General features: G+C 47.9%; 1 protein-coding gene across 1 annotated transcript in view; it reads right to left on the bottom strand.

The window, feature by feature from the left end:
* The window catches only part of NXN (nucleoredoxin), a 159,691-nt gene that overhangs the window by 11,308 nt on the left and 130,495 nt on the right, over positions 1-17,888 (bottom strand). Inside the window, exons 2-5 of the mRNA XM_018064367.1 lie at positions 13,829-13,946; positions 11,339-11,472; positions 10,736-10,836; positions 8,987-9,093 (exon numbers count right to left, since the gene is read on the bottom strand). Coding sequence (XP_017919856.1) covers positions 8,987-9,093; positions 10,736-10,836; positions 11,339-11,472; positions 13,829-13,946 — 460 coding nt within the window. The remainder of the gene's footprint in view (positions 1-8,986; positions 9,094-10,735; positions 10,837-11,338; positions 11,473-13,828; positions 13,947-17,888) is intronic.

The following is a 17,888-nucleotide window of genomic DNA, read 5'->3' as shown; positions in this document are numbered from 1 at the left end:
AAGTCAAATAAGAACTGAAGGGCAGTAGGGGTGGGATGACAAATGCAGACCATGCTTTGGCCACGCCCACCACCCATTCCTTTCATCACATCCCTCTTCTCTCTCCTGCTCCCTGAAATCTCCCCCTGCTGGAGAGCTAATAAGGAAAGGAAGAAGGCAGCTAGTTTGGGAGGTGAAGCTCAGAAAAACCCAAGGGAGGTCAAAGGGATTAGGCTCACTTGAACTTGGCTGGAAGGCCCATGTGGCCACGTCAGGAGGCACAAAGAAGACTTTATTTTTTGGCCCCACCACAAGGCAGGCAGGATCTTAGTTCCCCAACTAGGGATCAAACCCATGCCCTCTACAGTGAAAATGCAGAATCTTAACCACTGGACTGCCAGGGAAGTCCCGAAGAAGACATTTAAAATGGCAGCATTCTTAGGGAAAAACCAGAAACAACCAAATATCCACCGACAGTGAAACTGATAAACAGATAAACAGGCTGTAGTACAACAGAGCACTTCATGGCACTGAAATAAACCAGATGTAAATATCAACAGGGATAAATCTCAAAAACATAATGTTTAGTGAGAAAAGCAAGCTGCAGAACGCTATTACAGCATGTCAGCACTTAAGTACACTTCTACAAACACAGCCAGCATGACGTTACATTACTCATGGATTCACAGCCACAGAGCAAGGATTTGAAGGAGACTCAGACTGAATGGGTGGTAGGGTCACTCCTGGGCACCCCTAGCACCCCAGGGAGAAGGAAGGGGCTCCGGGGAGGAGTGGAGGGAACCCAGCTTGGTGTGTGTTTAATGCTCCCATTCATTTCTATACTAAATATTGGAAACAAAGGTGTCAGTTCTAGGTGGTGGCCACACGGGTGTTTGTTATATTATTCTTTGTCCTTTCCTGGCTTTTCTTTTTTTATGTTCTCAAAATGAAACAAGATGAGCAGAGGAGAGCACTGAGGCAGCCCCCAGCCACCCTCCCCAGGCCCAGGGGGCAGCTCCAGACAGCCTGCACCAGCCCTTTAAATCCTGAGACTTGCCTACAAATACAGCAGTGTCAGCCCCTTCCCCACCAGGGAATGGGGACTGCCCTGGTGGCTCAGTGGTAAAGAATCTGCCTGCCGATGCAGGAGATGTGGGTTCGATCCCTGACCAGGAAAGATCCCACGTGCCACAGATCAACTAAGCCTGTGCACCACAACTATTGAGCCTGTGCTCTAGAGCCCACACGCTGCAACTCCTGAGACTGTGTGCTGCAAGTGCTGACGCCCGAGTACCCTAGAGCCCGTGCTCTGCAACAGGAGAAGCCACCGCAAGGAGAAGCCTGCTCGCTGCTACGAAGAGCCCCCACTCGCCGCAACTAGAGAAAAGCCTGCGAGGCAGCGGAGACCCAGCACAGCCACACATTAAATAAATAATACAGAAGAAAACCACTACAGCTGAATGTTTCATTTCTATAGAAAATAGACACTGCCTCACACCCATTTTTTGAAAAGGGGCTTAGAAGGGAGAGAGAGAGAAGGGCAGGGAGTGGATGAGGAAGGTGGGGAAAAGGAAAAAGGAGAGGAAAGCTACAGGATGAGGGTAAGGAACAAGAGGGCAGGAGAGAAACAAAAGAAAAACAGGTGCTGGGAGAGCGAGGGCCTCACAGCAGTGCCTCCAGGGCTTTCTCGGGCCCTGTCCGCTGGCTCCAAAGGGGGAAGGGGAGGGGAGACAACAAAGCCAGTGAGGGCCCCTAACAGGAGAGAAGGCGCTCTGAGCCTCCCTGCAGAGAACATGGTGTTCTCAACAGCCAGCGTTAGACAATGGCTAACGCGATTTGCCTTTCTCGCCAAGTGTGTCCAAACCCTTTCCTTAGAAACGCATTTGTCAACAGCTTATAGGGCTACAAATTCCCTGGTCTGCACAAAATTCTGGGAGGAGGGAAGCCAACCCCGCTGCTCCCCAATGCAAAGGAAGCGGGTGGAGGCCACATGCCAGGCCCTGGTGAACTCAGGCAGCTGGAGCTGAGGCTAGAGCACTCGCGGGAACAGCACCCAGCCCAGAAGATGCCTCCTCAAGTCCCAGACCCTCCCCACACCACCTGGATGGACACCTGAATGAAGTGGCAGCATCTTATGCAAGGCCTCCTTGGGATGCTGGGGGACGCTCAGAAGCCAGGGGTGCTCTGAGCCCAGCTCCCAAGGTGCCCAGAGGATTCTGGGTTCTCCTTCACAGTCTGAGCCTGTCCAGGTGACACAGGGGAGCTCAGCCCTCATGGGCCTCAATATACAAAGTGACAATCCGACCAATTCATCTGTGCACTGCCAGGCACGAAGACAGGCCAGGTGGAGGGGGTTCTGCTTGGGTGCAGGCAGTGGAAGATACCTGACTCCACGCTGTGAAAGAACCCTCATCAAGACGTCCAGGAGGACACAGCAAGTGGGGTGAGAGCTGAGGACAGAGTCAAGCAGGGAGCACGAGCTCTCCCAGATAGAGATCTGCTGAACCAGACAGGCAGCGGGAACCTCCAAGGACTCAGTGCGTGCATGGAGTGTATGGTATGGATTGTGCACATTGTGATACTGTAACATAATAAGGCGTGTATATCTGGCCTTCACCCCCAGTTCCTGGCACAGAGCTCCTAAAACTCTTATGATTTCCTGAATGAAAAGGGTGATAGGAACATCTCTTGTTATAATATTTGGTCTTAGTCCCAGATCCTGACACAAGAGTTTCCAAGACCCTTCCAATCGAAGGAGTAAAAGCCTCTTTTGGGATGCTAAGATGATGGGTGTGGGTCACCAGAGAGACGTGGTTAGAAGGTTGGAATTTTAAGATCCACCCCCGGACCTCAACATCTGGGAAAGGGAGAAGAGCTGGAGGTTGAGTGAATCACTGATGGCCAGTGATTTAAGCACTCATGCCTACATAGTGAGACCTCCATAAAGGCCCCTCAGTGATGGGGTGCAGAGAGCTTCCAGGTCGGTGAAGAGTGGAGGTGCTGGGAGGGTGAGGCACCTGGAGAGGACATGGGAGCTGTAATGCAGCAAGAAAGAAGAAAGGAGATGGGCAGACGCACAGACATTCCAAGTTACAGACCTGATGATGTAACAGATGGCTTCATGGCGGAGAGGAGGGAGACAGGGAGTTCAGGATTCCACACTCCCACTAAAGCAGGTCTGCTAAGAGAGAGACACGCACCCAGGGTCGGGGGGTAGTCTGGGCCAAGGGAGATGCCAACAGGGAGGAAAGTGATGGCCCTGGGACCTCAGGTCCCCAGCCAATCACCCCTCCACATCTCCGTTACTCTGTTTGTGGGCCAGCCTGTGCAAGGGTGCAAAGGCATTTTCTCAGTAACCCCACCCCCAAGACCCCTAGAATAAGTCATGGATTTTCTCTTCTATATATCTATATGAAGTAGAGAAGTAGATCTATATTTTAATCTTGTATTTTGGTAGTCAAAGGCGGTAGAATGTTGACTGGTAAGATCACAGGAAGATGCAGCATAAGAATTCACTAACAACATGTGCTTCTACTAAGCTACTGGACCCTTAATGTTCAGGGGTCCCCAAAAATGTCATGAAGCTAAAGTGACCCTGTGAGGCTGGAGCTAGACACGGGGATGCAGAGGCTGCCTGCATCCTCTCGGGTCCACTGACCCTGGAGCCCGAGGGAGTGGCCTCTCTCTCCCCACAGGCAGGAGAGAGGCCTGTCACGAGCCACAGCCTGAGGCCTGGCTGCAGTGGGAGCACAATGAACTCATTAGAAATCCCAGGGGATAACATGCCCCAGGGGATAATGAGACTCTTGAGAGTCCCTGGAACTGCAAGGAGAGCAAACCAGTTGATCCTGAAGGAAATCAACCCTGAATATTCATTGGAAGGACTGATGCTGAAGCTCCAATACTTTGGCCACCTGATGCGAAGAGCCAATTCATTAGAAAAGACCCTGATGCTGGGAAAGATTGAAGGCAAAAGGAGAAGAGGGTGGCAGAGGACCGGATGGTTAGACAGCATAACTAACTCAATGGACATGAACTTGGGCAAACTCCAGAAGATAGTGGAGGACAGGGAAGCCTGGTGTGCTGCAGTCCCTGGGGTTGCAAAGAGTTGGATATGACTGATCGACTGAACAATGACAAATAATATGCCTCTGGGATTTCTCTTCCAGTCTAGCCTAAATGTCACTACTGCACTGATTTTCCTTCAATTAAAATTTTCCAAAAGCTCCAAAGTCCAAAGGACCACGTTCAAGGACCACAGACTGGTGCTCACCAGCCTAATCACTCAGTCTCCCTATAGTACACCATGGACATCTTGCTCTGGCCTTTGGCCTGGAATGTCCCAAATCCTCTACCTAAATCCTGGACATTCTGTAAGGCCCTGCTTGAGAGTCACCTCCTCCAGGAAACCTTCCTGGCTCAAGAGTCCCAAGCCAGAGTCTCCTGTGAATTTGGATTATTCCATTGTGCAGCCCTCCATTAAACACTGCCTTGAGAAGGATCCTGTGAGGCTCTTTCACATTCTTGTCTCACTGTGCTTTAGTGCATTTCTGGCTAGATAGGGCCAGAGGTGGACAGATCAGGGTGAACCAGCAGTGTCAGACAGGCTGCTTACAGGAACGAATCCTAAGGCCCAGCCAAAGAGGTCAACGATCAAGTGAGCAGTCAGCACAAAACGCTCTACCAGGGGGAGAACCCAAGAGTGAGGAAGGAGGAGGTGGGGAGCTGGGAAAGCAGGCAAGTCCAAGCTGAAGACAGACTGCTGCAGACAGCAGGGCAAGCCCTCCACGGAGCCAGCAGACAAGGAGCAGTGGGACGGGCCAGTGCAGAGCTGGGTTCTTTTGTGTGGTTGCCCGGCTGCTGCTTGCCTGGGCACAGGGCCTCTCCAGATCAGCTTTCTGATCCTCAGATGAGGGCTCCTTGAAGTCTGGGAACCACATATGTGCTTATCCACACACTGCCAGGCCTTAAGAGGCTGAGCCAAGTGAATGCATCTCTGAAAATGCTCCTTTCTCTTCCTGCTCATTTGTGGTCACCCGCGTGCTGGCTGTCTGGACCACACCTAACAACCAGGGCTCTGACCGCTGTTCTATTTGTATGTTGACAGCTAGAGGAGTCGAAAGGAGAGTTCCCTTCTCTGCTCTTGGAAGGCAGATAGAAAACAATCAATTTTTTCATGCCCTGCCAACATCTGATGGAAGGGCACCTTCCAGCCTCAGTTGTGTGTCTAAAACTAGCATGGAATCTCACAGGCCTTGTGATCTCTCCTTAAGGAGACTGCTATTCTGTGTCTCCTCCACTACCAAGGGCCCCAAGAAGCATCTCATGGAGCTAAGGGAGAGGAGAGACCCCCACCCTCAAACTGGCTGTGCATGATATAGGCCATCCTTTGGTAATTTATTACTTTCAGGTGATCTCAGGGCCTTAGTATTGACCACAAAGAATAGGATCTGCACCTCACTGGCCTCTGCATCCAAGAAAGGGCAACTCCTTTCCTCAGAGAAGAAAAAGCTTATGCTTCACTGAGGACCTGTGCCTGGAAAGAAGATGAGAGCCCACGTGATGGACCAGAGTGGCCAAGCGAGGCCCAGCACGCACTTTGCTATATGGGATGAGTTTGATTTCCCAAGTCATCATACAAAGTGTCACCTATCTGACCAACACATTCTAGTTCTTCAAAAGACATCACCCTACTGAAGTTATTTCCCAAAGTGGATCTCACCTTGTCCACTCCAGAGTAGCAATGGGATAAACTTCCGGTTTTTTATTTTCCACCAAATTCAGTGTATAGAAGTGGTTAGTGGAAACTCAAGAAATAGAAACCTATCCATTTAAATCTGCCCCACCTTTTTTCCAAAAAGGATTGGAGGCAGTTTAAAAAGTGAATGATATAATTCAATGAAAAACAGATGAAAACTGAGACTTCCCTGATGGTCCAGTAGCTAAGACGCCATGCTCCCAATGCAAGGGGCCTGGGTTTAATCCCTGGTCAGGGAACTAATTCCCAGATGCTGCAACTAAGAGTTTGCATGCCACAACTAAGACCTGGTGCAACCAAATAAACAAACAAAATATTTTTTAAACAAATGAAAACATCCCACTGAGAAGAGAACAAGGCAGGAAGGGAAAACAAAGCTAGGATCTAGGGCATGCAGAGAAATTGTCAGCTTTGCAAAACTGCTAAACGTGGTTACAAATTCAGTTCTGAGTTTTCCTGGGGCTAAAGCAAGGAAAGAATTGTGGTCTGTGAGGAAATCCAAAGTACACAAAAGATGAGAGAAAAAACAAAAATGCACCTCCAACTGCAAAGAAGTCCAGTTTCTGCTAGGTGCTATAGGGTAACTTCCTAAACATAAATTCCTACAAGTGGGATTTTGAAATCAAAGGTTTTGTCCATTTTTTAAGGCCTCTGGTGTGCATCGCCAATCTCTCCTGGAAATTTTGTCCTGATTAGATCCCTCCTAGCAGCCTGCTCTCTTCCCCACACTGGAGATTATCCTTTTTTGGAGAGTAGAGTTCTTTGCAAATGTAACAGGTACAAATTCAATGTTTTTATCTGTAAATCGTGAATTAAAATTATCCTGAATATTTTTCTTATCCATTCTGACAATACGCATCAGCTGAATTGCCCACCTCATATCCTACACATACATATTTTTAATTAAATTGTTTCTCTCTCTTTTTTTGGACTGATGCTGAAGCTGAAGCTCCAATACTTTGGCCACCTGATGCGAAGAGTTGACTCACTGGGAAAGACCCTGATGCTAGGAAAGATTGAGGGCAGCAGGAGAAGGGGGCAACAGAGGATGAGATGGTTGGATGGCATTGTTGACTCAATGGACATGAGTTTGAGCAAACTCCAAGAGATAGTAAAGCACAGGGAAGCCTGGCATGCTGCAGTCCATGGAGTTGCAAAGTGTCAGACATGACTGAGTGACTGAACAAATCTGGAAAGGGCTCTTTTTTCTATAAAGGAAATAGATTCTTTGCCATATTGTTAGTTGCCTTTCTGTTAGCAAGTTTTCGGACATCCAAAACTTTATCTTTTTTAGGTTGTAAAATAAAAGATTTCCCCTTTCTCCCTAAGTCAGTCAGTTAAATATTAAGTGCCTACTCTGTACCCAACATTGAGACTTCCCAATTTTACTGAAAAAAAAAAAAGATAAAGTAACTTGCTCAAGGTCAGTCAGCAGTAGGGGAGTGCCTTCAGCAAATACTTGTTGAATGAATGAATAAGTGAATTGAGAGACATGCAGTTTTACTTATCCCCACCAAGCGGCAATTTAACCCTCTGTTTAAATACTACTGGTCTAGGGTCATCCCTTATCTCAAGAAATACTGCTTCCATGCTAAGAAGGCACACATGTTTTAAGTCTCTCTGCAAGCAGAGTGCTGGAAGGAAATACACCTGCACCATCTCCTTTAAACTAACCAACTGGTACCCATCTTGCTGGAATAGTAAACCATGTCATGTCACTCGACTTCTGTTTGGAAGGAAAACTGCTTTCATCTTTTTAAATTACTAGGAGACCTAAAGCTCCAAAATTCTCAAAGGCTTCTCAAGGATTAACAGACCTCGACTTAATGCCCGAAGTGCAGAGCCTGGACAAGCAGCACTGGCATCACCTGGGGGCTTGCTAGAAAGGCAGGATCTCTGCCACACCCCAGAACCACTGAATCTGAATTTGCATGTTCACAAAAGCCCCAGGGAGTTCTTATGGACATTTGAAATGGAGAATCATTTATCTACTTTTTGCCACACTGAAGGGCATATGGGATCTAAGTTTCCTGAGCAGGCAATGAACCTGAGCCCCGTGCTGTGGAAACATGGAGTCTTAACCACTGGACCGCCAGAGAAGTCCCAAGAATCACCAGTTTTAGATGAAATATCAATTTCTTGAAACTAGCTCCTAACAAAAGCAATATCCTTACTCTAAATGGTGAAGAAAAAAGGTTAAAGAACCTGATAAGTCCCCCCACAAGCTGTGGAGTTTATGGGTAGATCTTGGTTTGTCTCTTTCTTTCCCATTCCCTATAAAACAAGGAATACTGAGAACTCAAATATTAGCTGTTAACTTTCTAGGGCTGACCAGGATCTGGTACCACTAATACAAACAGAATGAATTTAACTCTTAACAGGCCACCAAGAAAAAAACCCGGCTAGGTGAAGGCTTGCTGTTTAGTTGCTCAATTGTGTCTGACTCTGCAACCCCAGGGACTGTAGCACACCAGGCTTCTCTGTCCTTTACCATCTTCTGGAGTTTGCTCAAGCTCATGTCCATTGAGTCAGTGATACCATCCAACCATCATCCTCTGTCACCCTCTTCTCCTGCCCTCAATCTTTTTCAGCATCAGGGTCTTTTCCAGTGAGTTGGATGAAGGTTGGGAAAGAGGTATTCATATAACAAAGAATAAAAATGCAGATTGTCTCACTAGTAGTCATTATTTCTGGAAACACCATGATCAGTACTTCAAGTCCAAGCTTTCGACACTCTAAGGAAATCTGTTCTGTCACCTACAAGGCAGTACCCCCTCCTCACCCTTTACTCTGAGGCTTCAGGACTGGTGAGAAGTACTGGATCTGCTTTATCCTATTCATGCTCCCAGCAACTCTTTGTGGTAATTTATCGTCTGCATTTTGCAGATGAGGAAACTGAGGCTCAAAGAACCTGAGTGATGGAACCGAAGGTCACTCTCAGGTCTGTTGACAGGTTTTGACCCGGTCACTTGGGCGTTTGAGCTCTGTAGCCCAAGCATCTCAGAACCCACTAGGCTGGGTGGTGAGAAGTAGCTGTCTCACCCAAACAGGCACTTTTTCTTTTACAAAAAATGGCTTTAATGAGGTATAATCTACATACCACAAAACCCACCGCATATTTTTAAGATGCTGAAGAATGTGAACATTCATGGAAATAAAGATGTTCTTTCCCCTCCAGAAGGAAAGCCAAAGAGGTGGTGAACCCAGATGAGCCGGATTCCAAGGAGCCTCAGAGTCGGGAACGCCTACCTTGGATTCCATACAGCCGGTTGAGGCGCGACCGCCGGCCCTCGTCGGTGTAGGGGACTGCGAGCCACGGCATCTCACTGAAGTACTGTTTGAATGAGTCCTCGGACCTACAGAGACACATGCACAGAGACAAAGCTCTATTGCTCCTCAAGGCACCACCGTCGGGTCCTCCTCGCCTCCCACCAAATTGCGTCCTGGGCCCTACAGACGCCCCAGCTTCTAACCACTGTGCTCCCCGGACGCCAGGCTGGGGAAGTGACCCAGTGCACAAGGCCCCACACAGCAGGTGGACGCCAGGCTGAAACGCCAGGGGTTTCAACAGACTGCTCTTCTGCAGCCTACCCGGTCAATTCAAGCTCAGCTTTTCTTTTCAACATGGACAGGTCTTCCTTTAATTAGGAGCCTAGATGTTCAGACAACTCCTTCCTTGTAATACTTGTGATCTGTGCATATAACTGAGATATGCACAGATACTTTTAATCAAGCATATGCCTATGATTCCATATCTAAGAAACTCTAAGGGTGATATGATAATCCAATTAAGTGATAGAAGCAGATCAGAGATCTGTGGGGCTGGAATTGGGGGGCAACTGAGAAAAGGCACAGGAGTTCTCTTTTTAGAATTTAAAAAATTTGGCTGCACCCTTAGTTCCCTGACCAGGGTTTGAATCCACACCCCTTCATTGGAAGGATTCTCAACCACAGGGGAATCCCACGAGGGATTCTTTTCATTGATGGAAACGTTCTACATCTTCATTGTGTTGGTGACACAGGTACATTAGTCAAAATTCACTGAACTGTATACCTAGAATGCATGTATTTTACTATATGTAAATTATACTTCAATAAAGTTGATGCTTTTATTTTTAAAAAGGTTTTTTTTTTTTTTTGGTGGTGCAGCTTGTGGGATCTTAGTTCCTCGACCAGGGATTGAACCAGGGCCCTTGGCAGTGAGAGCAAAGAGTCCTAACCCCTGGACCACTGGGGAATTCCCAACTTGATGGTTTTTTTAAAGCTTTAAAAAACCCTGTGACATGGCTTCAAGCTTGCCCTAGGGAGCAGATGGGTGGGCTCAGGGACCAATACAACTGAGCATAGCATCATACAGGCATTAAGGATACTGCAGTGCATATAAGGCCCTCAGTGTGTTGGCATCTCAGCGATCCTTCTGTGAAAAGGAAGCGTGGTGGCTCGGTCTGAACCGGGGCTGGAGTTTTGTGATGAAGGAAGGTCACTGATGAGTAAAGCCAGTGAGAGGGCAAGAAGGAGAAATTGAGGCTAAAAGGCCCTTACATACTCTGGGAAGAAAGCCTGAACTTCTTGTTTTGTGGGGAGACCCCAGAAAAAGCATGTGGCCAGCGCTAAGAAAAATGGATGCAGAGCCAGCTAAGACAGGTGTCATATTCCATTAGTCTCTGTCTCTTTTCTTTAGATCCTCCTTCCTCCATATCTACTCACCACCATCCAAAAAGTTGAACTGACCAGAAAAAAAAGCATACTAATCTCCAATGCCCCAGGCCAGAATAAGGATGTCCCTTAATACTGACAGCAAGAATGGGTTTTTCTTGGCTCCTCTTTAGACAATTACATGATTAAATATGAAATATATCTGCCCTTCTGCCAATCATCCCAAATAGGTCTTCCCCAAGCCCTAGCCCCAAGTTCTCAGCTACAGAGCATGTAAGGCTAGAGCCATCATCCACCTGTGGAAAAGGGGAGACACACTGCCACCCTGTCAGCACACGTTACCTGTCCGCACTAACAAAGATGATCTCGAATTTCTGGCCGGCCTCCTTGATCTTCCGGTAGGACTCCACCAGGACCCGGGTGAGGCTTCGGCAGGGTGGACACTGCAAGAAACGAGTGGGAGCCTGCAGCCTCCGTCCTGCCTTCTCCTGCCCCAGTCCCAGCCGCCTGCCAGCAGAGGCAGGTTCAGCAAGACCCACACTGGATGTGGATCACATTTCCAGTTTATGGAAGAGGCAGAAATAAATGGGCCTCTTGTGATGGTGAGCATCTGGGGTCAGCGGGCAGCTGTTAAAACGAATCCCCTAAGAGAACGTGGGGAGTCTTATCAAAATGGGTTAGGAGGACTCCCCTTTTTATTTATGTATTTTTTAGGGGGAAGGACCTTCCTTTCAGGCCAATCCAAAGAAGTCCTTTTCTTGCTGCTAATATCATTCATAACAGTAAGCACTGGAAGCATGCCAGCAATGCACGAGGCCCAGGAGAGAGCAGGAATGCCAGGAAATGACACCTAAGCAGTCACACCTTCAGAAGCCAACCCCAGCTAGTCTCAGTGGCGACATCACTGCTCCCTTCTGTCTGGATGAAGAGGGATCCAGCACTCACCCAGTGTGCGGAGAAATAGACTCCCACGTGAGACCCCTCCAGGCTGCTGCTCTCCAGGGACTGCCCGTTATTTCTAAGCAAGGACCCTGCAATGACTTCCCGGAAGGGTTTAGGTCCCCAGGGGAATTCCAAACCTGAAACAGGCAACAGATGGCGAGAATGTTAAGACTCTTCCTCAGAGCCTCTGACCCAAGAGGCTTCCAGGATGCAGAGCGCGACAACTTTATAACTAAATGGTATTGGCTAATATATCCATAGGACTGGCAGCTAGAGCAGGAATAAAAGCAGGACTCATTCATGGCAGAGCCCTACCTACCCTCAAAGCCATGGCTCCTGAACCTGAAGGATCACAGGACCCATCTCCTGGGGAGCTTTTGAAAAGTACAGAAGCCAAAGTTACCCACCACCCCCTTCCCCACCCCTATCTCAGGATCCTGGGGCAGGGCTGAAGATGCATGGCCAAAACAAGGCCAAACGACTCCCCAAGTAACTGTGACGATGGGACAGTTGGGGAATCACTGCCTTGGGTATTAACCAAGTATGCGTGCACGCTCAGTCACCGAGTCATGTCCGACTCTTTGTGACTCTATGGACTGTAGCCCACCAGGCTCCACTGTCCACAGGATTTTCCCAGGCAAGAATACAGGAGCGGGTTGCCATTTCCTCCTGCAGGGGATCTTTCTGACCCAGGGATAGAATCTGCATTGGCAGGAGGATTCTTTACCACTGATGCACCAGGGAAGCCCATTAACTGTGAGTTTCTTCAGTTCCAACCCTGGGCTCTCAGTGGCTCCCAACTTTACATTTTAGAATCAGCCAGGGAGTTTTAAAATCTGATGTTCCTGGGTTCCATCTCCAGAGATTCTGATTCAGCTGGTCTGGGTTGGGGCCCAGGGAACCAAGTAAGAGGAGAATTTCAGTCTAGTGAAAGGAAAGTACAAAACCACTTGACCCAGATGGTTGACATTCTGATGTCACATAAGCCCCAGGCAGGAAGAGCACACAATCTGCTCCCCGCTCAACAGAACACGTTTTCTCACAGGGTGGTCCAGGGACCACTGGCTCAAAATCGCCTGGGGTGGGTGGGGAGTGGGAGGGAGCAGCAGATCCTGGCTGGAAAAGCAGGTGGCTGAGTCCACCCTGAAACACATGGAACCAAAAACCTCTGGGGGTAGGGCTGGGGAAGCTGGGTTTTTAACAAGCTTCAGAGTTGGGGGTGTGTGCACGCGTGCGTGCCTGTATGTTTATACCTCAGAAGATAAAGACTTGGTTCTATTGTAACTGCCCTGGTTTTTACTGAGGGCAATTTTTTTTAAGAAGATGAAATTTTTACTGGGAAAATTTGTGATCAGGGCTGAACTCTGTAACTGGATGAATACATGAGGGACGGAAGATCTTATAGCCTTTGTATGACTCCAGTGCCCAGGGGAAAGAAACAGGCCCTGGACAGCCTCTGAGCAAGGTGACGAGAGTCACCCAGACACAGCCATCCACCCAGCCGGTCGGGAAGACCAAGGCTTAGGATTTGGGCAACACCAAGGGAATGAGGCTTTCCTGGTGGCTCAAATGGTAAAGAATCTGCCTGCAATGCAGGAGACCCGGGTTCGATCCCTGGGTAAGGAAGATCCCCGGAGAGGGGAATGACAACCCAAACCAGTATTCTTGCCTGGATAATTCCACGGACAGAGGAGCCTGATGGGCTGCAGTCCATGAGGTTGCAAGGAGCTGAACTCAACTGGGTGACTAACATTTTCACTTTTTCACTTCAAGAAATGAGGGGCTCTAGAGCCAGGAGAGCAACATGGAGACTGCAACTTTGCTATGGTAATATATACTTTTTAATTTATTTTTAATTGAAGGATAACTACTTTACAATATAGGTTTGATTTCTGCCATGTATCTACATGAATTAGCCATATGTATACATATGTTCCCTCCCTCGTGAGCCTCCCTCCCACCCCACACCCTTTCCCACCCGCCTCTAGGTTGTTACAGAGCCTCAGTTTGAGTTCCCTGAGTCATACAGAAAATTTCCATTGGCTATCTATTTTACATATCATAGTGTATATGCTTCCATGTTACTCTCTCCATTCATATCACCCTCTCCTTCCTCTCCCTGCTATGGTAATATTTTCAAGAGAAAAAAAGAAAATCCCCAAACCACACAGGCTGCCTCTGATTGTGGAGGTGAGAGCTGCTGCTGAAACAGCAATAGAAGTCAGTAGCTGGGCTCAAGCTGCTTCTCAACGGCCTCCTCAGCACTCAAAGCTACACTTCCTTTTTCAGATTCCTTCTCCTTTGGCCCATGAATTAAAGCCCCCATGAGGGACATTCCGATCTCTGTAAAAACCTTAACCATGACCTGGAGAATACTATAATTTCATCAAGACAATATTCTCTAGCCAAATAACCCCACACTCATGTATTTCCTTTTTATGCTCTCTATCAACAGGGAGGAAGGCAGGGTGGGGGGATGTGGCAAGGTCTTACCCTCTGGGTCATCGCGGATCACCAGCAGCCCATTCCTGCACACGACCTTCCCAGAAGTGGCATCTAAGAATATGAGCGATGGAATGTTGGAAATTCGGTATTTGTTCCAAAGTTTAAGCTGTGAGAAGAAAAGTTAAAGAAGGTGGTTAAATCCAAGATGGCAGAGTTTTTTGGAGCCTCCTGAAGTAGGCTGGGAAACAGGAAGTACAGATAAACGAATTACTGACTAAGAGCAGGGCTGGCTGGGCAAAAGGGACAAGAGAAGCTACAATTCCACTTGTCCCTGAGGTCTGAGACAGTGGAGGGGACCCTGGGTCTGAGTCCCAACCAGGCTCAAGTCACAGCAGACGCCAACAGAGGACAACACTTGTCCTGGTGGTCTTTTTGCTCCTACTTCCCTGACAGGCACTGTCTCTAAGAAGCATAATGAAGATGGATAAGGCATTTTTCAAACACAATCAGATATCCACCAGGTGGTTGAGGCAGGAAGCGGGACTTTTTATTGGCAACTCTCCACCCGATCAGCAGGGAGGTGGGAGAAGGGACAAGGGTATCTAACAGGTGACCAATACTGAAATCAGCCCCTCTCCCCACTTCATCAGGTCCCTGCACAGGGAATATCAGTAGTCGGTCTAAGCGTGTGCCACTCGGCTTGCAAACACCAGGGAGGCACAACCCTCAGCCAGCCCCAACCCTCAGTTACCCATGCCACTCAAAACAACCCCTGGTCCTTGGCAGGTTCCTGCGGTCAGCTGTGCCAACTGTCAGAGGGCCAAGGTCGAAGAGAACTGAGGCTGAGAAAGCATAAAGGCGACAGCCCAGGGCTCGCAGCCCAGTGTGCGCTGGCTTTTTGGTAAGCTCCCAGACATCTGGGTGGACACCGCTCAGGTGAGCCGCCGGGTACTCTGGAACTGAACTGCCAAGTCCATAAATGATATAATGAAATGAAACATCAAAGTAACAGTGCACCTCCAGAGAAGAAAGAAACAAGGGTTAGACCTCAGGACGGCCCACTGGTGAGTCACCTGCAAGCCTGCCTTCTGCGGATCTGGGGCCCAGACAGGAGGGCTGGCTGTGTGGGCACTGGCAGAACAGGGCGTGGAGGTGTCCAGGGAAACGGGCATCAGCCACGCACAGCAGACGGAAAGGCGTGTGTGGCTGTGATCATTGTTTTCAACTCAGTCCCAAGGAGTCAGGCAGGTTATCTATCGGACAAGAAATGGGAGGCTTCCCCTGCCTATGGAGACCTGGGTCTTGGCAGGAAGTGTTGTGGGACCCCACCTTTAACTGGGTGGGCCTTCATTAAGGCTGCATATTTTTCCAAGCCCCACATTTCCGATGGGCACCCCAAACCAGCCAGGATTTCCGATCAAGAGTGATTCTGCACACACAATTTTCAGTGACTGATTTTGCACCATTCCTGAAAATCCTAATATAGGATTCAGATGAAACATTCTGAGAGGTTCAACAACAAAACAAGACCATCCTACTGCTGGAATCAGGTTTATAAGTTTGCTCATACCAGGATCCAGCCAGGTTAATTTTTAAAAAAAGAGAGAGAGAGAGAGAGGAGAGGGGTTGGGGTTTAAATTATCAGATTTTTCTGATTTAAAAAGGAATTATTGGGGGAGAAAAGTGACTATGCAAAAAAATGGAAAACACAGCCACAAATATTGAGATAAAAATCACCCATGACTCATCATTTATGAAAACTTGGACGATTTTATATTTCCACCAATGGTAAATCAGAGCACCCATTCCCTGGTACTCTCACCAACTGTTATCACTACCATTGGTTTTTTTTCAATTGGATAGGAAAAAAAATGATGCCTCATTTTTTTGCTCATCTGTATTTTACTTACTGATGTTTAGGAGATATACCTATATCTCAAAGTTATAAATACACTGCTTTTCCCTATATATTTTTTTTACAAGAGTGCTGAAATTCATTCAACAGATATTATCTGAGCACCTACTATGTGGCAGCCCTGGTCTAAGCACAAGGGCTACAAGAAAGAACAAAGCAGGGATATCTCCCTGACTTGTGGCCCAGCAGTCAGTCTAGTGGTTTAGAATCCACCTTGCAATGCAGGGGACACAAGCTCGACCCCCTGGTCCAGGAAAGTAAAATCTCACATGCCACAGAGCAACTAAGCCTGCACGTTACAACTAGAGATCCCACATGTTGCAACGAAGATCCTGTGTGCTGCAACTAAGACCTGATGCAGCTACAACATAATATGAGTATGTATTACATATATATGAAAATAATCTCAAGCTCTTATACGTAATAAAAGGAAGCCAGGGCAGGGTAAGAGGGAAGGTATGCTGGGTGGAGCAGTACACGATTTAGTGAGTGCTCTGGAAGGAGTCTTTGAAGAACTGGCATTTGAGCACAGACCTCAGTAATAGCATGAAAAAGTCATGTGCAAATGGGGGAAGGCTGAATGGGGAAGGCAAGAGTAGATGCAGCCAGACAGTCAGGGGCCACAGTGAGAACAGAAGGGCACTCACAGACTGGATGTTTCAGACTGGTAAAAATAACGGAATTTTATTCTAAGCATACAGTCAGCTCTCCATATATGCAGATTCAACCAAGTATGGATCAAAAATGTTCAAAAAAAAAGATTAAGAAAGTTCCCCAAATCAAAGCTTGAATTTGCCAAGCACAGGCAAATGTTTATATAGTCTTACATCATATGTATAACTCTGTGTGTTATATATACACTGTATTAGGAATTATAAGCAATCTAGAGATGATGTAAAGTATACCTGAGGACGTGCGTAGTTTATATGCAAACACCATGTTATTTTGTATAAGAGACTGGGCAGCCATGGATTTTAGTATCTGTGAAGATCCTGGAACCAATCCAGGATACTCAGGGCCAACTGTAACAGGAAGCTGCTGAGGGTTAAGGCAAGTGGTACAACCTGGTTTATTTTTTAAAAGGTCACTGTGACCATTGTGAACAGACAGACATCAGAGGAAGACCAACTGGGGAGACCACTGCCAAGGGCCCAGGCAGGAGTGGAGAGCAGCGACAAGGGCCTGAGCTGCAGCAGCACAGAAAGTGAGGACATGGCTGTGCATTTTGAAGACAGTCAATAGGGGAGGTTGACAAATGGGTGTAAGGAAGGCGTGAGGGAGAGAAAAAGGTCAAGGGGGCACTGCACTGTGGCTTGGAGGCTTGAGCAAAAATGTGTCTAGGAATTCCACTAACCATGATGAGGAACAGTGGCAGAGCAAGAAGTTTGAGGGGAAAAATCAAGATAGAACAGTCATTTGAGGTGTCTATTAGACATGCAAGTGGAGATTTCAAGTAGGCACCTGGTTTATAAATGTAGAGTAGAGCTGCGGTGTTGGAGAAGACTCTTGAGAGTCCCTTGGACTGCAAGGAGATCTAACCAGTCCATCCTAAACGAGATCAGCCCTGGGATTTCTTTGGAGGGAATGATGCTGAAGCTGAAACTCCAGTACTTTGGCCACCTCATGCGAAGAGTTGACTCACTGGAAAAGACTCTGATGCTGGGAGGGATTGGGGGCAGGAGGAGAAGGGGACGACAGAGGATGAGATGGCTGGATGGCATCACGGACTCGATGGACATGAGTCTGAGTGAACTCTGGCAGTTGGTGATGGACAGGGAGGCCTGGCGGGCTGCGATCATGGGGTTGAAAAGAGTCGGACATGACTAAGCAGCTGAACTGACTGCACTGAACTGAGGGACTTCCCTGGTGGTACAGTAGTTAGGAACCTACAAGGAACACAGGTTAGATCCCTGGCCAGGGAACTAAGATCCCGCATGCCGCAGGGCAACTAAATCCACACAACGCAACTACAGAGCCCTCACCCGGGAGCCCGTGTGCCACAGCTAGAGTCCACGTGACACAAGAAAAGACCCCACGTGATGCAGCGAAGACGCTGCGGGCCCCAGCTGAGGCCCGACACAGCCAGACAAGCAAATAAGGAAGTCACTGTCAGAAAACGAAGAAGCAAAAAGAAATCCAGACTAGGGGGTGGACGGTATGAGAGACAAACCAGGGATCCTCGGTGCCTAGAGG

The sequence above is a fragment of the Capra hircus genome, chromosome 19 (assembly GCF_001704415.2).
Source record: "Capra hircus breed San Clemente chromosome 19, ASM170441v1, whole genome shotgun sequence".
Classification (NCBI taxonomy): domain Eukaryota; kingdom Metazoa; phylum Chordata; class Mammalia; order Artiodactyla; family Bovidae; genus Capra; species Capra hircus.
This window is presented reverse-complemented; position numbering and strand designations above follow the sequence as displayed.